This window comes from Littorina saxatilis, linkage group LG8, assembly GCF_037325665.1.
Source record: "Littorina saxatilis isolate snail1 linkage group LG8, US_GU_Lsax_2.0, whole genome shotgun sequence".
Classification (NCBI taxonomy): Eukaryota; Metazoa; Mollusca; class Gastropoda; order Littorinimorpha; family Littorinidae; genus Littorina; species Littorina saxatilis.
This window is the reverse complement of record NC_090252.1, coordinates 71,098,366-71,118,509: the sequence shown is the minus strand read 5'-3', so window position 1 is coordinate 71,118,509 and position 20,144 is coordinate 71,098,366. Positions and strand designations below refer to the sequence as shown.

General features: G+C 40.4%; 1 protein-coding gene across 1 annotated transcript in view; it reads left to right on the top strand.

Moving 5' to 3' along the window:
* Positions 1–21: 21 nt before the first annotated feature.
* Positions 22–20,144, top strand: part of LOC138974851 (zinc finger protein 26-like) — an 85,493-nt gene continuing 65,370 nt past the window's right edge. The window contains exon 1 of the mRNA XM_070347576.1: positions 22–464. Within this exon, the coding sequence (XP_070203677.1) occupies positions 179–464 (286 nt within the window). The 5' untranslated portion in view covers positions 22–178. The remainder of the gene's footprint in view (positions 465–20,144) is intronic.

The window sequence follows — 20,144 nt, the reverse complement described above, 5'->3', positions numbered from 1 at the left end:
CGTTCTCTTTGCTGACGTCAGATGATGGCGCCCGGTGGCCCGAAAGACGCGGTCAAAATTTCTTCCACAAAATCAGCTTTTTATCGAGTTGCATTCGTGATTTAATTCATTGAATATTGTTCCTTGCAACATTATCTATCAGTTTGCTCGATAGACTATCGACAAAAACTCCTGAAAAATGGAGGAAAGGCCGTGGACAAAAAGTGAATTTTTCGCCTGGAGTGATGGCCGCCGCATTGTCGATCTGTACGAATTGTCAAAGCAGTTGCACTGCAAGCAGTGTCGCTCTCTGCTCGACTTGGGCCGCACAGAAAGAGAAGCGCGCTACGGACTAGCAAGTGTCTTGTATATTTTGTGCAACTGTGGTGTAATGAACGATGTGCACACAGGCAGGACGCAGCAAGACGGAGGAGCAAGCAATTCGCCCAATCTGATGTACGAGATCAACATCAAGGCCTCAATCAGTAAGTGGAGAAACTGATATTTATTTCTTGTAGAAGATCGGGATTTTGCGATGCAATATTTGATCAATAGCTGTAGACATCTAAGTGGCATAACGTTGGCGGAGTAAGGATGTTTGAAGAGCTTTAGTTTTTGTCGATTGTGTGCCATCTTTATATCAGCGGTAACTTACCGGCCGTAACTTATGCAGAAGGGGTCTAGCGATCTCCACAACAGTCAGTGTCGACCCAAAGCGGGTGCATTCCCTGTTGGTGTTTTGCCTGTGTACAGGGAATACGCCTGGGTGCATTACCTGTACAGGCTGTAGGTTTTTTCTCCAGTCTCGTTCGAGTTCATGTGACTCTTTCAGTCTTTGTCTTTGATTCTGATACACCCTCAAAAATAACTGTTTTACCCAAAGTTTGTTGATCCGACACAAACATCCACCCCTAATTGCAAAGAAAATAGCACATTCTCTTTAGTCACAACTAACGAATCCTAAAAATGACACTGACATGGCATTGGCAGCTTTGCCATCAGCGTAGCTGCGCATCGTGTTACTGTTTGGCTACAATGATGTGATCACTCGACCGTGGTATCACTGTGCAGTCACCTGTAAACACATGTTATGTTCTCCTGCTTTGTAGTAAAATAAAACGTGCATTTGCTCAAAGCAGCAGGGATGTCGTTAGGCGTCAGGCATCGGACGTAGACCGATTAAAAGGCTCAAATGTCCGATTCACACAGCCGCATGGCGGTCAGATGTCCTATCGTTTTCATCTGAGCGCAGTCCAGGGTTCGACACTAGCGGGGGCGGGGGGCGGAACGCCCCAGAGTTTTGTGTTCCGCCCCAAACATTGCTGAAGCTTGGGGCCCACTCCGCCCCAGAATAAATTCCAACAATGACAAACCAAAAATTCTAATGCCAGAGCCAATCACTAAAAATCGCCAGTCAAAGTCGTCACTGGAATTTGCGTTACGATCAATGCCGCAGTCAAGAAAAAAACCACATTGAAATCGTCGAAGGACAATGCCGCAAGGGAAATAACTCCCAGATTGCGCTCTTTAGCGTGAGAGATAAGTATCGCCTTCAAATGCCAAACGCAAAATGTGGCGACATATCCCTGGTGTAAAAAGACATGGAAATGAAGATGAAGAACAGGGTGGAGAGAAACGAAAAAAGGAGACCGATGCAGCCAAAAACGCGAAGCGCTGTCGTAATTTCAATGTCAAATGGTTGAAAGAATTTCCCTGGCTTCTGTACGAACTACGATGAAGAAAAACAGACAATGCATTGCCGCACGTGAATACTGAGAGTGGGCCCCAGATTTTTGTTTTCCGCCCCAGCAATTTCCATCTCTGGGGCCAGTGTGGCCCCAGGCCAAATAAGTTAGTGTCGACCCCTGCAGTCATTGTCCAAGAAGAATTCCATTCCTTCGGAAAATATAATCATTTTCCTTTCATGATAGTTATCTTCAAAAAGCGGCCGGGCACTCTCGCGTACTTGTGCACTGAAGTTGTGCAGTGCAGATCTTGCATGTTCCGAATCGTTTGCGGTACACCTGTCTACAGCACACTAAAGTTAAGAATACGGGAGACAACTCCAACTGACCAAGGCTTGCGTCTGCTTTAATTTGCTTTCGGTTAGAGATGAAGCGTACAGCACTGAATTATGCCACCAAAAAAAAACCAAATGCCTGCCAAAGAACAGCAAAAGCTGAACACGTTCGACAGCTTGACTAAATGTTGTATTTTTGCCTTACGCGACTTGTTAGTTTTGTGTGTGTGTCCTGTTTGAAACAAAAGTAATAAAACAATATATGGGTCATTCTCAGAAATGGTGGTACAAAGTGTTACATACAAAGTAAAAAATAAAGTGTCAAGAAATACAAAATAATTTTTTTTACTATGAAGTCTATTGTTTGCTATACATAATAATGCAAAAATTAGACAAAAAGAAAGAGTAATTGGTTGCTGAATAAGAGACGTTTTAAAGTGTTGTACGTGTGATGAATGTTGTAACATGGAAACCAAATTCCAACTTTAAACCACCTAAGCCTTCAATCCTTTGTGCATTTTTTTTATCAGTTCTGCAGTATTTTTGTGTTCTACCCAACACATTCTAGTTATGAAAGGTAAGGACTTCAACTAATATTGGTAAAAAAAATGACATTTGGAACTGACTAAGGTGAATGTCGTAACACAGAAACGAAATGCTTGAACCACTTTCGGTTCCTGTGCGACAGACATGAATCTGCACTGTTTGGCCTTTCCTGCCGGCAAAACCCGTCTGACCCAAAATAACTACACAAAACACAATTCGTCAGAGTTTGCTGTATTTGTTGAAAGTTCCTGTTGCGTTCAGATTACCCATTTTAAGTACTTGTTGAATGTCGAATATCGACGATCAGAAGATACGAGAACTTCTTGACTACTTTGTTGCTGCTAAACTTCGCGTTGAGAAACTGTTGCACTCGATATCTTTCCGACGCTACATTGTCGCCAACCGCGGTGTGTAAGTTTGTGACAAAGCTTTGCAGGCTCGACAATTTAGTAAAAACCATCTTCAGTCGTGACGTAGGTCAGGAAACGACGCCATGAGTTTCACCAAATGATATGATTCTGGTGTTTTCTGTGAATATTTGGCTGTGATTCAAAGGACTATTTTCTTGTTCGAACTTCCTGCGCGCCAAAGAGCTAAAAATAGCCGTGGTGTGGCAAAGTCATGGAGCACATTGCTGTCCGATGTTCGGGCGTCGAGTCTGGAAACGATGCGTTACGACATTCAAAATTTTTTGTTCGAAGCCCCTAACTTCAAATTCAGCGTGAGTTTTTGCAAAGATGTGTTGTTACGTCCAAAACTGAAGTCCTGACTGTCGATTGCAGTAATTTGTTGGTGTTTGCATGTTTGCATTTAGCCATGAGACTAAACATATTGTTGATCACGAAAGTCGTGTAACGCTTCGGCGATCCGGAAACGGCCGAACTTCGCAATTGAAAAGCACACAAAAACAACACCAACGTATAGAATTAGAAACCATTTTTATTGACATACAAGAATGCTTTAATGTCTCAGGAATAGATTCAGATGAAAAAAGTCGTGGTAGAAATAATTTTAATTTACTTTTTCATGATTTCAAACGTGTCACCCCTCTCACTCTCACTGTACCACCATTTCTGCGAATGACCCTTATACGCACACAATGTTGGTGCCGCATATATGATGATTTTGTGTTTTGCACAAAATAATAATGTCCTATTAAAATATCTGAAAGCAGTCAAATGTCCTATTAATGCTGAAGAATTCAGGACATTTGTCCGATCGGTATGAATTTGTGGCAACATCCCTGAAGCTGTGTAGCAGCTAGTACTTCGGTCTTATTAAAGTGAAACTGTACTCCGCAGTTAGTTGACGACAGTCTCACGTAGGACACGAGATTGAGTATGGTCTGTTTTCCCTAAAATACCAACAAGAAGTGTAACTACAGGGAATACACCGGCGCAACTTATCCTTAGCGGATAATGACATTATTGGTTCTTCCACGGAAAATCTGAAAATGAAGAATGCTGCAGTGTTTGACGCTACTCCAGTAGAGTTAGCATCAAACCGTGCTGGGAAACTCTACTGAAGTACAGTTAGCATCAAACCGTGCTGGGAAACTCTACTGAAGTACAGTTAGCATCAAACGGCGTGGGGAAACTCTACTGAAGTACAGTTAGCATCAAACCGCGCTGGGAAACTCTACTCCAGTACAGTTAGCATCAAACCGCGCTGGGAAACTCTACTCCAGTACAGTTAGCATCAAACCGCGCTGGGAAACTCTACTGAAGTACAGTTAGCATCAAACCGCGCTGGGAAACCTTTCTGAAGTACAGTTAGCATCAAACCGCGCTGAGAAACTCTACTGAAGTACAGTTAGCATCAAACCGCGCTGGGAAACTCTACTGAAGTACAGTTAGCATCAAACCGCGCTGGGAAACTCTACTGAAGTACAGTTATCATCAAACGGCGTGGGGAAACTCTACTGAAGTACAGTTAGCATCAAACCGCGCTGGGAAACTACTGAAGTATAGTTAGCATCAAACCGCGCTGGGAAACTACTGAAGTATAGTTAGCATCAAACCGCGCTGGGAAACTCTACTGAAGTACAGTTATCATCAATGATCAAACCGCGCTGGGAAACTCTACTGAAGTACAGTTATCATCAAAGTCAACCGCGCTGGGAAACTCTACTGAAGTACAGTTAGCATCAAACAGCTTGGGGAAACTCTATGCTGAAGTGCACTTCAGGTAGATTATTTCAGAAACTCAACTCATGTACAGTTTTTGAAATGTGACTGCACTATGATCAGGGATGTTGCTACAAATTAGTGCTAATGGACAATTGTCCTGACTTAATCAACATGAATAGGACATTTGACCGGCTTCGCAAATTTCAACAGGACATTTCAGGTGACCTACATTGTGGTCGTACATTCGTCTGCTATTGACTGTTCTCTCTTTATGTCGTCATTTCTTCTCTTTTTAAATTTTTTTTATTTGGGGTTGCATGTACCTCATTATTTTATAGTTTGTTCCAACAGCTAAGTTTAAAAGCAAAAAAACCATAAGACAAGACTCTCTCTCTCTCTCTCTCTCTCTCTCTCTCTCTCTCTCTCTCTCTCTCTCTCTCTCTCTCTCTCTCTCTCTCTCTCTCTCTCTTGTGGGTGAAAGTGTAACAGTTACTACATGTACTTGTCCTTGTTGTTATTTTGACGAAAAATTGTGGGTTTTTTCTCGTTTATAACAATAACAAAAATCACTAGATGGAAAGCAAGAAGGGCTGGACAAATGACATGAAATTACAGTTACCTCCCTTCATGGGAGAAAAATATGATTTTACCAATTAATTCATGAAGCAAATGAACAAACGACTGTTAAAGGCACAGTAAGCCTCCCGTAAACCATCACAGATACTGTCAGGCTTTTACACACAGTACAAACACCCTTTCAGTGAGAGCGAGCAAATTTTAAAGAATTAATTTTGCGGATTAACTCAGACAATCGGACCATGGTGCGTTTTGGCGCGAGACCTAACTTTTAAAATCTAAATTATAATAAATTGAGAACTTGTTACACAAACATTCTCAAATCATAAAAGAATTCTTTTTTCATCAAGACAAGATCAGTACCAGGGATCGCGTTAACGCATGTTTTTTGCGTATTTGACGTGTTTTAAAATCCGCCCACGCATTTTCCCGGCGCTTATGCGTAACGCGTACGCAAAACAACTTCAATTCAAAACGGCATGCTCCGCAGCACATCCCAATACTGAATCGGACTATAGCACACGCGCGCGAGTTTAGAATCTCTAGTCTGTTCTGGATCAAACATAGCACAAGCGCGCGAGTTCAAATCTAAAGTCTGTTTTGGATAAAACAAAATGAGGTGACGTGCTCTCGGCATAAGAGTGTCGCAAGCGACGCCGGTCGGTTTTCTGAAACAGAACATACACCCAAAATGCACTGGGTGTGTGGCGCCAAATCTAGGCTGAGAGACGCTTTCAGTTCAACAGGGTTCGTACAGGTCATGGAAAACCTGGAAAGTCATGGGATTTGATTTTTAATTTTCCAGGCCTGGAAAGTCATGGAATTTCAATTCAAGTCATGAAAAGTCATGGAATTTAACAAAAATAAGAAAGAAAAAAAATTAACCTTTAGCACGCCAGCGGCGATTTTCGTCGCCCAGCCATTCCCCCCCCCCCCTTTGCCAGCCAGCGGCGATTTGCGTCGCCAGCACAAGGCTTGTTCGTATGAACAACTTCTCGTTCGTATTTGCATACAAGAATAACTGTATTTTTAACGGCACTTGAGCCAAAGCGAGGCTCACGGCCTTCTGTTATCTTGTCGTGTCGTCTGCGCTGCATTTGAGTCGGTTTCGTCGAAGTTTTCTGCTTTTGTTTTTGCATCGTTAAAGTACTTTAGCGCTCTGACAAGCAAGATTGAGGATGATGAGTTTGAAACTTTCTTTCGAGTTGTTTCTTGACAACAAAAAGTATGCGGAATTGGAACGAATTACCGAGGAAGATCTTCACAATGAACTGTATATCGCGGTGAAAAAAATGACAGTTCGTCAAGTCATAGTGACGGTTACGAAACAGAATTTATGAAAGTGCAGATAGATACACACAGTGGCTGGTCCAGTTTAGTGAAATGACAGGACCAGCAAACATTACCGATATCTGACTGCGTAGCAAATGCTTGACTTGCTTGTCAAAGAGACACTGCGTAGAAACTGACTCAAATTCAGTGCAAAGCAAGCCAGTGTCAAAACTGGCAGTGACAAGACGTAAAAAGTTTGCGTGTTTGGAAATGGCGACCTGTGGATCTAGTCATGGAAAATGTTATTGAGGCTCATGGAAAAATCATGGAATTTTGTTTCTAAAAACCAGTGGGGACCCTGGCTCAAGCCTGTCTTTGATTCATTCAAAACGGCATGCAGCGAAAGTTGTCCTCGTTTTTTCGCACATCGTCATGATTTAACTGTGTTATAGACTTATACTATAGTGTGACGCAAAATCGGTTCTGCTTTACCCGGTTTTTTGGCCGACATTGCGTAAGCCGTACACAATTTGAAAAATCCTATCGCGATCCCTGAGTACAATTCGAAGTTTTGAAAGTTTGGAAAAAGAAAAGCCCGGAAGCAGGGTCACGCAAGGTCGTGGTTCTTGTAGCAGACGACGGTTTATGCCTATCGCCAGTTCCTCTGAACAGTCAAAAGCCATCGCTAGAGTTCTTGTGAACCACAGCCGTTTGTTTCGTGCTTTGTCAGAGGTACATAATAACGTGCTATTGCAGATAAGCTCACATCGAGTCGCATTCAAATTACTAACTGACGACTACATTGTGAAAAAGGGAAACTGGATCACACGGGTTCACGATGGCTCAGGGGTAAGATAAACCACGCAAAAATAAATTCTTTGAAAACTGCTCGCTCTTTACGGAGGGCACCTAGGATGTTCTCAAGCGGTGAGTGTTTAAATGAAAGGGTGTTTGTACTGTGTGCAAAAGCCTGACAGTATCTGTGATGGTTTACGGGAGGCTTACTCAGTTACTGTGCCCTTAATTGACGGCTTCAAATTAACAACAAACTTATTTGAAATGGCTTTTTTCCATATGATTTAAGTTATTGAGACATCACAGTCTAAGATTAAGAGATTTATAGAGCAAATCGAGAAAATAAATTATTGAACAAAGCGCTGAGTTCAATAATATTTTCAAGATTTGCTCTATAAATCTCTTAGCACACTGTGATTGTTTCAATAACGATATTGTCAGTATTGACAATAGATAGATTAGAATGTTTGAAAAGGCACATTTTTCTGCCAGCGTTTGGATCAATTGTGGACAGGTCGAGGTAGATCTACTTTTGTGTGTGTGTCGGCTTTGCACATTTTGGGGGTATTGGGGTATTGACGGTTTCATTGCCGACCATGCATTTTACGATTTGATTACCCTTTGTACCGTTTCATCGAGTAGCAACTAACAGTATGAGTTACAGCTGTGCGAAATGTACCCGTTAGCATACAGTTTCACTTATGTATTAATTATTGGTATAAAAAAACAACATATACTGAGTTCTATGCTCCCCAAAACATGAACGACCCCCAAGCAACTGAGTGGCGTCCCCTGATGTTAAACGACTCAAAGTGACACGTTCGTTCCCTCATTCGCAAACAAATAAAGTTGGCATGTTATTTCTCGCAATGTGCCTGCATTCATCTGGGAGGTAGGTGTTATGATAATAATTATGATTACATGGTAAGAATGTTTTGAAGCCATCGCGTATTCTGTTTACATCGTAGTTGTCTTGAAATATGCGAAAACCGTTAATTTCAGTCCTGAACTGATGATGTTGTCTGCTGCATGAATACACGAGTAGGAAAGTCTATTGAATCTGTCGACTCACAAATGCTGCTTTGTCCAGCTCGAAATATGTCAGAAAAAAACCCTTCTGGTTTTAGCCGTGGGAAATTTTAGGGTCTAGCAATCATTGTTGTATTGTAGAGACGATAAGCTACAGTACATGCCACTAACACAGCGGCTGAGAAGAATCTTCGCTAGTCGAAAGAAGAGGCCAGACTCACTGTGGCACAGGCGCATGAAATCTGTCAGAAAAAAACTCATGTGACAGTACTGACACCAGTACTTACTGACAATTACTTTTAAAAGGACCCATAGTACTGTAAACCCCAAAGCATCTGATCTTTAAGACAAGAAATTACTCCATACCTGAGAGACTGATTCTGTACCAGTCGGCTACATAAAGTAACAAACTTTCAGATACCGATGCCCTGGAACACTTGCTATAGCAGATTATCCTTCTCTATTTAGTGAGTGTGTGTATGTCAGGGCCTCACATCCACGTCGGACATCGGACATATGAGGATATTTTTGACTCACATGCGAAGCAAAAGTGAGTATGTACTCACCCGAGTCGTCTGGCCGGCCGTCCGTCCGGAAAACTTTAACGTTGGATATTTCTTGGACACTATTCAGTCTATCAGTACCAAATTTGGCAAGATGGTGTATGATAAGGCCCCAAAAAACATACATAGCATCTTGACCTTGCTTCAAGGTCGAGGTCGCAGGGGCCATAAATGTTGCCTAAAATACAGCTATTTTTCACATTTTTCCCATTTTCTCTGAAGTTTTTGAGATTGAATACCTCACCTATATATGATATATAGGGCAAAGTAAGCCCCATCTTTTGATACCAGTTTGGTTTACCTTGCTTCAAGGTCAAGGTCACAGGAGCTCTTCAAAGTTGGATTGTATACATATTTTGAAGTCACTTTGACCCTGAACTATGGAAGATTACTGTTTCAAACTTAAAAATTATGTGGGGCACATGTTATGCTTTCATCATGAGACACATTTGGTCACATATGATCAAGGTCAAGGTCACTTTGACCCTTATGAAATGTGACCAAAATAAGCTAGTGAACCACTAAAAGTGACCATATCTCATGGTAGAAAGAGCCAATAAGCACCATTGTACTTCCTATGTCTTGAATTAACAGCTTTGTGTTGCATGACCTTGGATGACCTTGACCTTGGTCAAGGTCACATGTATTTTGGTAGGAAAAATGTGTAAAGCAGTTCTTAGTGTATGTCATTGCTAGGTTTAGCTGAAGGTCAAGGTCATGTAAAGGTCAAGCATGTGAGTCGTATGGGCTTTGCCCTTCTTGTTTCATGATTATTTACACCAAATGTAACATACAGACCAGCTAAAAAAGAACGCTCAAAATCCAAAACCTATGTTCAGATCAAACTTTCATTAATCTAACATATGTTTCTCCATCCATTTCTAGACCTATTAAAAATTAGATTGAGATGATACCCTTATCAGTAACTTGGTTATTCAATACCCAATGTACCATGCGTTTCGCGTAACGCCTTGTGTGCCCAAAAAGGTGCTTTTTTTCTTGAACAAAGTCAATTTTCTCAGCATCCAGACGACTGACAGACATAATTTTGGTATGGAGAGAATCTGCATGAGGAATACTTCATAACTGTATTGTTTATATTGTAGTCATTTAAAAACAGAATAAAATAAAAAGTAATAAAAGTATCCAGAACAGGATTTTTGCATTTGGACACCTTGACAGATTCCTGACCATATGCCAAATTTGAAGTGGGTACAGTAATATTTTGCTGGTAAGCAACTTGCATAATTTTATTTAATTTTGTGTAAATCATTTTGCCTCAACATGTATTGAAAGAAAGCAAGGAAAAACTGTTGCATCCATTGTTTACACGGGTTTCTTCCCACCCTCAAAAGGCAAAACGTTTATTTGTTAATTTTTTATGTCTGGGTAGAATGGATGTGTGGCTTTGTTCAAATTATGAAAGTTCAGTAAATGCATAACTCAGTGTGCAAGTTGTGGTCAGTGACTTATTTTTGGTTCAAGCCCGTTGTTACGTTGGCTAGTATTAGTAAAAACAATTCCTATGGCTAGTTCAATTTCAGGGCTGAAACTATGTTAGTGTTACCATGCTTCGCAGAGACAAGTGCAAAGATCTGTAAAGTTCTTAAGGCAATGTGTGGCAGTAAAATAAAACTTGGAGAATACATGGAATAACCTAGTTTTCTGAAAAAAATGTGAATACTAATGGGCACAGACTGCCGTTGCTATGGAAACAGCCGCCACATTGGATTTCTAGGAAACTGTTTTACAGTAACATCATACATCGGAAAGGCATAATATTTGGCACAAGGATACATATGGCTTGTGTCTACAATCATATAGAACGACATTTTGACTAAAGACTACAGTTGATTTTAAATTCATTTTTGAAATAAGGATTAATGAATATGCGGTTGAAATTCCTTAATCCTTGTTACAAAAATGAATTGAAATTTAACTGTAGTCTTTTGTCAAAATATCGTTCTATATGATTGTAGATATGGGTCATTCTCAGAAATGGTGGTCCAGTGAGAGTGAGTAGAGGTGACACATTTGAAATCATGAAAAAGTAAATTAAAATTATTTCTACCATGACTTTTTTCATCTGAATCTATTCCTGAGACATTAACCTTTTAACTACCAAGTTTATTGTTCTGTAGAATCCCTCAGCTCCCAAGTTATTTTGAGCAGAGACGGTCAAAAACGGGTATGCGTGTTTAAATTATTATTACTCAGTTTCTCTTTGTCAGATTGATAAAAAAAATTGGTATGTTATTGGATAGGGATCAAACTTCAAAGAGTATGTGTTCTTCTTCTTGGTGGTATGTATGTCGCAGTGTTATCATGATTTATCTACCTGTTTACCTGTCAATAAAGTTGAAAAATTACGCTTACTTGTTGCTCCGGTATATCATCCGTTTCGCTGTCACTTGTTGATAGTCATTGAACGATCAAAGTAGGTCAGATCAGCAGTGTTCACAGAAATGCTGATGTCGAAGCCAGAATCTTCTAATTGATGTCTATTTTCGTGGAGATAATCAAGCATAGTCATGAAATCAGGATCACTGTCATCTGAATCCATGTCGGCACCAAGCGCCCAAAAGATTTGGTGAAAAAAGATCGATTGTAACTCTCACAGAGATCGAAAGCACATGGGAAAAAACAAGGCGGAAGTGACACAATCCCACAATGCATTTGCAACCGTCTTATTACTACTGCTCGCGCACAACAACCGCAAACAACCGAAACAGACGCTACACCGGCGAGGGGCAGTATGGGAATAGCGGCAATGGCAGAAGACGGGCGGTATGGTAGTTAAAAGGTTAAAGCATTGTTGTATGTCAATAAAAAAAGGTTTCTATACGTTGGTGTTGCTTTTGTGTGCTTTTCAATTGCGAAGTTCGGCCGTTTCCGGATCGCTGAAGTGTTACACGACTTTCGTGATCAACAATATGTTCAGTCTCATGGCTAAATGCAAACATGCAAACACCAACAAATTACTGCAATCGACAGTCAGGAGTTCAGTCTTGGACGTAGCAACACATCTTTGCAAAAACTCACGCTGAATTTGAAGTTACGGGCTTCGAACAAAAAATTCTGAATGTCGTAATGCATCGTATCCAAACTCGACGCGCGAACATCGGACAGCAATGTGCTCCATGACTTTTGACACATCACGGCTATTTTTAGCTCTTTGGTGCACAGGAAGTTCGAACAAGAAAACAGTCCTTTGAATCACAGCCAAATATTCACAGAAAACACCAGAATCATATCATTTGGTGAAACTCATGGCGTCGTTTCCTGACTGAAGATGGTTTTTACTAAATTGTTGAGCCTGCAAAGCTTTGTCACAAACTTACACACCGCGGTTGGCGACAATGTAGCGTCGGAAAGATATCGAGTGCAACAGTTTCTCAACGCGCGAAGTTTAGCGGCAACAAAGTAGCCAAGAAGTTCTCGTATCCTCTGATCGTCGATGTTTGACATTCATCAAGTACTTAAAATGGGTAATCTGAACGCAACAGAAACTTTCAACAAATACAGCAAACTCTGACGAATTGTGTTTTGTGTAGTTATTTTGGGTCAGACGGGTTTTGCCGGCAGGAAAGGCCAAACAGTGCAGATTCATGTCTGTCGCACAGGAACCGAAAGTGGTTCAAGCATTTCGTTTCTGTGTTGCGACATTCACCTTAGTTTTGTTCCAAATGTCATTTTTTTACCAATATTAGTTGAAGTCCTTACCTTTCATAACTAGAATGTGTTGGGTAGAACACAAAAATACTGCAGAACTGATAAAAAATGCACAAAGGATTGAAGGCTTAGGTGGTTTAAAGTTGGAATTTGGTTTCCATGTTACAACATTCATCACGTAAATACAACACTTTAAAACGTCTCTTATTCAGCAACCAATTACTCTTTTTGTCTAATTTTTGCATTATTATGTATAGCAAACAATAGACTTCATAGTAAAAACAATTATTTTGTATTTCTTGACACTTTATTTTTTACTTTGTATGTAACACTTTGTACCACCATTTCTGAGAATGACCCATATAGATATAAGTCATATAAATATATGTTTGTGTCAAATATTATGCATTTCTGATGAATGATGTTGCTGTAAATCCATTTCCTAGAAATCCAATATTGCGCTGTTTAAGACAGTTTTAAATAGCAACAGCAGTCTGTGTCATTTAGTATTCACAAATTTGTCATTTCTTATTATAAATCACTTCAATAACTACCCAGAAAACTAAGTTATTTCATGTATTCTCCAAGTTTAATTTTGGTAATTTTAGTGTCACATTTAACACTATTGTGACTAGCACTGCCACGGCGTTTACGTCCTGCCTGCCCAAGCTTGCCACCAAGAAACTTCCCAAAAATCAGTAACTGTAAAGAAATCTGTCTAGCAAGCTTGAATTAAGTCCAATCACCACCAAATTTTGTGTACTAATTCAAAAATGGATGCCCAGTTCAGTCGTGCTATTTATAAGTTTGTCACGCGATTTGTTTTAGGAAAGGGGGGTGAAAGGGGGATAATTTGTGTTTTTTTGTGTGTTTTATTTTGTACTGCTTTTTTTAAAAGTTATTTTTTAACAGAAAGTATTATAAATAATGTTATAACAAAACAAGGTGTAAAACCTATGAATTAGCTGAAATATTGTTAACATTGTACACAGAAATAAGGAGACAGTACAAAGAAAAAAACAAGCAAATCACGCATTCACTCACAGCATCCTGACTCAAATGAAACAAAACTGTAGATCTAACACTCACCAAATGATGTCTAGGTAATCCATATTGAATATAAGTCACATTTTCACAACAAAGTACCAACTGTACACCTATGAACAATTCCAAAAGGATTTGAAGGCTCCAGCCATCCATTGTTATCAGTGCTGCCACGCCCCCATAGCTCCTGCACGATTCCGAGATACATGTTCGTCTAGCAGTATCACCGCCAACCACGTGTAGTTTGCCGACTCGTACTAGCAACAACGGGACTGTTTCTTCCTCACTTTCACTGCTTGTATCGCTTTCGTGAGGCGAAAACGATACGTCCGAATCATGCTCTACGGGATCCTCTAGGTCCAACATCCGGAGAATCTCCTCCCGAGACAAGGCTCGCCTTTGATTCATTTTTTTTTCCTCAAAAACGCACACAAATCAGGCGGATTTGCAAATGGCAGAAGGGGACGCCAAGTGTATCAAGGGAAACAACTCAATTTATTTGCAAGCTTCAAAAACCGGGAAGCAATCACGAGTCGTGTACCCTCTATGGCTGGTACTGAAAAATGCGCTTCCCGTCCATGGGCGTGTCAGCGCTGGTACTGATTTATCAGTGTCCCGTCGCGAAAGTGTTAAGGTTTTGGCTAGACGTTACTCATTGTCAGTGTTGTTGCCAGCCTAAGAAGACAATACATGTAGGTCATTTGGACCTCCCTAAAAAAAAACCAATAGGTCCAAATGTCCTAGCTTTAAAAAAACAATAGGTCCAAATTGTACCGCCATACCTTTGATACATGCAATGCAAAATAACTTACAGTCCGGAGTTAAATCTATCTTTTACATTACATCGTTTTCACAAACCAGCCATGGATACAGCTTCAACCACGAATCCGAAATGTGTCAGACATATTTTGTTTTTGTTTTCTTGCCTTGTGAAGGTTCTATTTCAGTTTTGTCGCTTACCTCCGGTTCCTTCTCACTCATTTCATTTTCAAGTGGTGTTTTGGCTTGAGTCTGTTTGAAATTGAACGCTGCTAGTGTTTTCTGCCCTTCAACGGGCTTTAAATTTTTTCGGCGGCATGTTAATGTTTATCGATCAGCGATCGTCGAAAAAAATCGTACAACAGAGTAGCGTCCCTTTCGCTGGATCGGGTCGAACTATTTACCGAAAATAGCGAAACAATTATTAGATTATATGTGTTTGCAACTTTTTTGCAAGTTTGTTTGCACCTTTGTTGCAATTTGTTTTTTTGACTCACATGCGAAGCAAAAGTGAGTCTATGTACTCACCCGAGTCGTCCGTCCGTCCGGAAAACTTTAACGTTGGATATTTCTTGGACACTATTCAGTCTATCAGTACCAAATTTGGCAAGATGGTGTATGATGACAAGGCCCCAAAAAACATACATAGCATCTTGACCTTGCTTCAAGGTCAAGGTCGCAGGGGCCATAAATGTTGCCTAAAAACCAGCTATTTTTCACATTTTTCACATTTTCTCTGAAGTTTTTGAGATTCAATACCTCACCTATATATGATATATAGGGCAAAGTAAGCCCCATCTTTTGATACCAGTTTGGTTTACCTTGCTTCAAGGTCAAGGTCACAGGAGCTCTTCAAAGTTGGATTGTATACATATTTTGAAGTGACCTTGACCCTGAACTATGGAAGATAACTGTTTCAAACTTAAAAATTATGTGGGGCACATGTTATGCTTTCATCATGAGACACATTTGGTCACATATGATCATGGTCAAGGTCACTTTGACCCTTATGAAATGTGACCAAAATAAGGTAGTGAACCACTAAAAGTGACCATATCTCATGGTAGAAAGAGCCAATAAGCACCATTGTACTTCCTATGTCTTGAATTAACAGCTTTGTGTTGCATGACCTTGGATGACCTTGACCTTGGGTGGGTCAAGGTCACATGTATTTTGGTAGGAAAAATGTGTAAAGCAGTTCTTAGTGTATGATGTCATTGCTAGGTTTAGTTATTTGACCTTGACCCTGAAGGTCAAGGTCATGTCAAGGTCAAGCATGTGAGTCGTATGGGCTTTGCCCTTCTTGTTACAACTTTGTTGCAACTTTTAGCAACTTTTTTTGCAACATTTTCAGGCTATTCCCGTTTTTCCCTATCCTTCTTATTCTGAACCTGTTTCAAGTCCTTTGGCATTCCTAGTTTTAATTGTTCATAAACTCTGCGAGGAGAAAGAGCCTGACATTCCTGGCCTACCCTTTCCAATACAGTGCCCGGTGTGCAAATGTAGAGCTCCTGCCTGATCTTCGCATTACCATGCCGTAGTATTATATTGATGAACTTTCCGCTGTTTGCGCCGTTTTCGGTAAATAGGTACACCGGCTGGATCGGGCATTTCTGTAAACGCAGCCTCGAGTGTCAATGGCGACAAACACAAACTCGGCACCGAGTGCATTTTCACTCGTAGCGAACATGAGCATTTCGATCGGGGTTTGTTTTCCGACTTTGCAACTCCTATTCCATTCATTGCAGACCTTGTCCGCCTTGTACGAATATGTATCGGTCAGTTGACCACCAAAACGTAAAAACTATCGGTCCATCGACCGGACAAGGCTAGGTCCAATGCATCAAATCAGAAAGGAATGCGTCAGAGACCGAAGACCGAGGCCTGGCAACAACACTGCATTGTAACTGTGATAACTGGTTTTTAGTGGGGATGTTTTAGTTTTAGGCTGACAGACAGACTATATGTTTTGATATACAGTAAAACCTTCCACTAACGACCTTGAAAATGTCCAGAGAAATCGGTCGTAAAAAGGAGGGTTTTTTATTGGGAGTTTGGGAGGTTTTAATTTTTTTGACAGGGGAGGCAACTGTTGTGCAGTTAACTGTTAAGTCTTTGATTTTCCGTAGGGATTTGGGTTCGTTATAAATACCATTTTTGCTCCCATTTGAAAACAGGCAGATAACACACACACACACACGCACGCACACACAAACACACACAGTGACACACACGCACAGAATTAAACACAATGAGACTGCAAAATCTGTGTTTTTGTTTGTTGGAGTCGCCATGTTAACACACAACCTCTCAAAATGTAAAATGAAGTTGAACTAAGACAGAGCGCTTTGACACAAAACAACACACAAACTCAAGTCAAGGGGAGTGTTTCCATTGTTTATTCAGGATTATTCATCTACACAGGTGGTGAGCACAAAATCACAGAATACAGGTCTACGCAAACAAACTAGCCAAAAAGAACACCATGGGGTAGGCGGGCAATATTGACACCTTCATTATTGAGTTGTTGTTCAAACTGCGCCTACCAACACCTTCCACTCCCTTTCTCTCCCCTCCCCTCCACTCCCCTTCCCCTACTTCAAGGGCAGTCATTCAATTGTGACAGCAAAAGATGAGAAGAGGAAAGCCATAGACCACTAGACCTGCACGCACCGCTGACCACAGACCACCACTCCTGACTCTTGATGCATGACTAATCGCGTGCGTGTGCTGGGCAATTACGAACTTTGACACTCGCTGATAAAAAGGTCAAAGTCGTTATTGACCCTTTGATATTAGGTCGGTCGTCTGAAAACAGAGCTCGTCGTTCTTGGGAGGTTAGTTACATAGTAAAAGGCATCCGTGCCGAGAAATTCGGTCGGCAAAAGGAGGGGGTCGTTCTTGGGAGAGGTCGTTACGGGAGGTTCCACTGTATATGGCTTCACAATGAAGTTTTTAGTTTTTATCTTATTTTCAAAGGTGCATGTGGCTTTATATTGGCTGCAAATCGTGCCAGCTGTGTCTTCTGGGTCAGAGAAGAGTAACTTTCCGTGTTAAATCGATTTGTTTTTCTATTTTTTTTTTTTTTGAAGGATGAAAAAAGTTATATGTCAGGAGAAAAAAATAGGTTAGATTTACTCATTTAGGAATCAGAAACTTAGATAAAATGTTTTTTGGTCTTAACCTTCACCGTGGGTCGTGGACAACCCTGAGCCTCACAAAATCATATTTATTTCTGAAACTATTTGCAGTTTTTAATTGAGACTTCATGTAATCTCCGATCACCATACGACCTTCCTATTGCCCAACTTTTGAAAGATTATCTTTGTAAACAAACAAATAAACGATGACATAATTTGAACTACACAGCCTGGATGATGTGGGTCATGGACGACCCATATGGAATTACGTAAGGAATTTTACACTGTTAATCCTTATACGGATGGCAGGGTCGTGTACGACCGGTACTCTGCAAAGAGGCGGCGAAACGTTTATTCCTATTCGAATGGTGTAGGTCGTGTACAACCCATACTTTTTATGTTGAACCCATCTTTGGAAAGTATCATCTAGACTGTGTAGTGCAAAGCGTGATCCAGTGAAGGTTAATAACAACAAGCACATCACTTTTCTTCTTCGGTGTGCCAAGCGGAGCGTATAAAATCAATCTCTCATTACTCACTCATTCTTATTCGGATGGCAAAGGTCGTGTACGAACCATACTTTTTATGTTGAATCTATCTTTGGAAAATATGAGTCGTACACAACCCACATCATCTGGACTGTGTTGCCCAAAGTGTGATCCGGTGAAGGTTAAGTTAACTGATATAAACATCAATACATCAGTTTAATAGGTTGCTTGGATTGGTATGCATTTTTGCGTCTGACAAAGTATGTAAAAAATGTTAAGTCCTTTGTACTGGAAACTTGGATTCTCCCAGTAAGGTAATACATGTGCACATCCTAGATACTGGGTCACAACTATGGGACATGGACACCAGAAAAAAAAGCATGACTAAATGGAGTAAAAAACACTTTTTCACGTACAACAGACTGTCCTTCAAATTAATTCATCAATGAGAAGGCCTTATGTTTAAGCATTATTCTAGAAACGGCATGTATATGCGTGTAGTACGTTTGATGTCGTGGGTTACATGGTTTCCACTTTGGGCTTTTATCTCCAACAAAAGGAATTTTATTTCACTGATTGCTTATGGCATGTAGACAATATTAATATATAACTGCTTTGTGCAGAAAAGTTTAAAATTATTGGTAAGTATAAGGTGGCCAGATATGAGACTAAAGTGGAAACCGTAACCCACGCAATTTCCAGGGACAAAAGTTTCATTTGTCAGTCATAGCAAGCCATTTGCATTCATGTTACCCCTTTCTGTTTTGAGATGAGATAGATACTTTTTAGCAAGTAAAAAATTTTGGTAGTGTGCTCACTGATAGTAAGTATGCAGAGAGAATATTGGCGTGAGTTACATGGAAACCATAACACATAATGTTAAGAAATCAAGCTACACAAAAGATCAGTTAATCAAGAATCCCTAAAATTAAATACAGTGACAGTGATGTACATTTTTCTAGCAGCCTTTAGGACAATTGTCCTGAAGACTGAAAATCAATAGGACACAGTGTCCTGAGATTGCAATTTTAATAGGACAAAAACACGACTCGTAAAACCGCATTTAAAAAGATTTTTCAGTCATGACTAGATACTCAAAGGATTGAATCACATTTCAAAGTTATTTGAACAGTTGTCGGGTTTTTTTCACTGCCCATCTGTCGACAATGTTTTTCAGGTAGGCATCTGACCGTTCTGCGGGTCCCTCAAGTTTTGCTTTCAGGATCATGTCCTGGGTTTTGACACACAATCGGTTTCTTCGAGCCGTGCACACCAAGTTCTGTGCACTGAATCCTCTCTCAATGATTTATTGCTGAGCCAATGAATGCACTCGAGGCACCATATGGGTTCGGTTTTCTTTTTTTCTTCTTGATCCAACTTGAGGATAAATTAATTCAAAGAATCAGATCCCATATGGTGCCTCGTTCACTCAACAAACTGGTCACACGCAGTGCATACTTTCGCTTGGCAAAACCGAAACCAGCTTTCCTCACGCAGTGTTTACTTTCGCTTGGCAAAACCGAAACAAGCTTTCCTCTTGAAAATTGAACAGTCCGCATGTCCGCTTCATTGTCAAAAACAATCGGACCCTTGACCACTTCTTCTGTAGGTTAATCGGACCTGTGTCCTGCTGGGGTTAAAGCTATAGGTCCTGGGGAAATTGGATCGGTCAGAGACCGGAGACCGACTAAAATGTACATCACTGCAGTGAGTAACAATAAGTAAGGCAATGTTGCTTTAGGCGCATATTTTGTGTGTTTTTGTGCTTGTCTCATACTAAAACATCGAGCGAAGCTTGTGTGCGTTTCACAGGAAACGATCTGACCTTGCTTTCGCTGTAAACTTCCGGTTCTTCGTAGCGCACAACAGGAATAACATCATTTAGTAAAACCCAATAAAAGTGAAACAAAGCACTCAGTTCTTTCAAAAAGCATATAAAAGAGAATGCAAAATAGTTTTTAACATGCTCTTAAAACGGTTGTTAAATAAGTGCATTGTCCGATCGTCGATCGTATGTTACAGAAGAAACGAACATTTCAAAATGGCGCCACTTGTGAGCATGCTTGTGGCTTGAAATATGCATTGTATCTTGCTTTATTCTTATAAATATTGGAAACAGTAACAATGACTAC